The sequence below is a fragment of the Mesitornis unicolor genome, unplaced genomic scaffold, assembly GCF_000695765.1.
Source record: "Mesitornis unicolor isolate BGI_N332 unplaced genomic scaffold, ASM69576v1 scaffold12645, whole genome shotgun sequence".
Classification (NCBI taxonomy): Eukaryota; Metazoa; Chordata; class Aves; order Mesitornithiformes; family Mesitornithidae; genus Mesitornis; species Mesitornis unicolor.
This window is the reverse complement of record NW_010183519.1, coordinates 55048-55938: the sequence shown is the minus strand read 5'-3', so window position 1 is coordinate 55938 and position 891 is coordinate 55048. Positions and strand designations below refer to the sequence as shown.

Sequence of the window (891 nt, the reverse complement as noted above, 5' to 3'; positions counted from 1 at the left end):
ATGGACTGCAACCTTAACCACAGAGAGAAAAAAAATACCTCTCCGTAAGAAAGCAGCTTGTGAGTGAGTAGAGTTAACACAGGTACATGAATTCTATGTATGTCTTCAGTTACGGCTTGAAAGTATCAGTCCTCAGTAGCAATATAAGACAAGATCTGAAAACTGTTCAGTGTGTTCACTGGCCTAGTGTAACTGATTTTTTCCCCTCTGTTTTGTAAAAACGAAAATATGAAAAAATGTTTTCCAATAAGGTACTGTTTCACTGAATGAGAATGAAGGAGTAGCCTCCTTAGGAAGACCTCTTACTGGCTAATTTCCTTAGCTGGTTCTTCTCTGATGGCATCCTTTTGTTCCAAGGTTGTATGCTTTAAATTTGCCTCTTTTGAGGAAGAAGATGGGATTAACATGGCCTAGGTAGTACATGGGAAGACAGTGACTTTGGTGAATCCTTACTCTTGCACTTCAGACTCGAGATGAACGGTTCCAGCTTGACCTGTTCCTAAAGCTTCAGTTATGGCTTTAAAAATTGGCCTGGTCCTACAGAAGAAAGACCACCATGTATTAAAACATTAGTTAAAATTAAAAAGGTGAACATATAACAGTGCACAATAAATGCAGGCTGCTGTTGGAGGGAGTGGATTTTTCTGCTACTTTCAGACCCCGATGCCCATAGTTGCTGATTAGAGGAGATGGAGGTCCTTCTGGAAGAGGCTGGTTGCCGATGGATGACTTCAGTGCCTGAGGGTGCTGGATGCCCTGAAGTAGGAGAGGAACTTGTAGCAGAGGCTCACCACAAAGTACCAGATGTTTCGAGCCATCTGTGACCTTGCAATGAAGATGCGCCAAATGATCACAAGGAGGGTGGTGTTGAATGCGTATCGAATGTTCCTC

General features: G+C 42.5%; 1 protein-coding gene across 1 annotated transcript in view; it reads right to left on the bottom strand.

Moving 5' to 3' along the window:
* Nucleotides 1–731: 731 nt before the first annotated feature.
* LOC104540372 (fatty acyl-CoA reductase 1-like) overlaps nt 732–891 on the bottom strand; it is a 37950-nt gene continuing 37790 nt past the window's right edge. The window contains exon 11 of the mRNA XM_010184171.1: nt 732–888. Within this exon, the coding sequence (XP_010182473.1) occupies nt 732–888 (157 nt within the window). The remainder of the gene's footprint in view (nt 889–891) is intronic.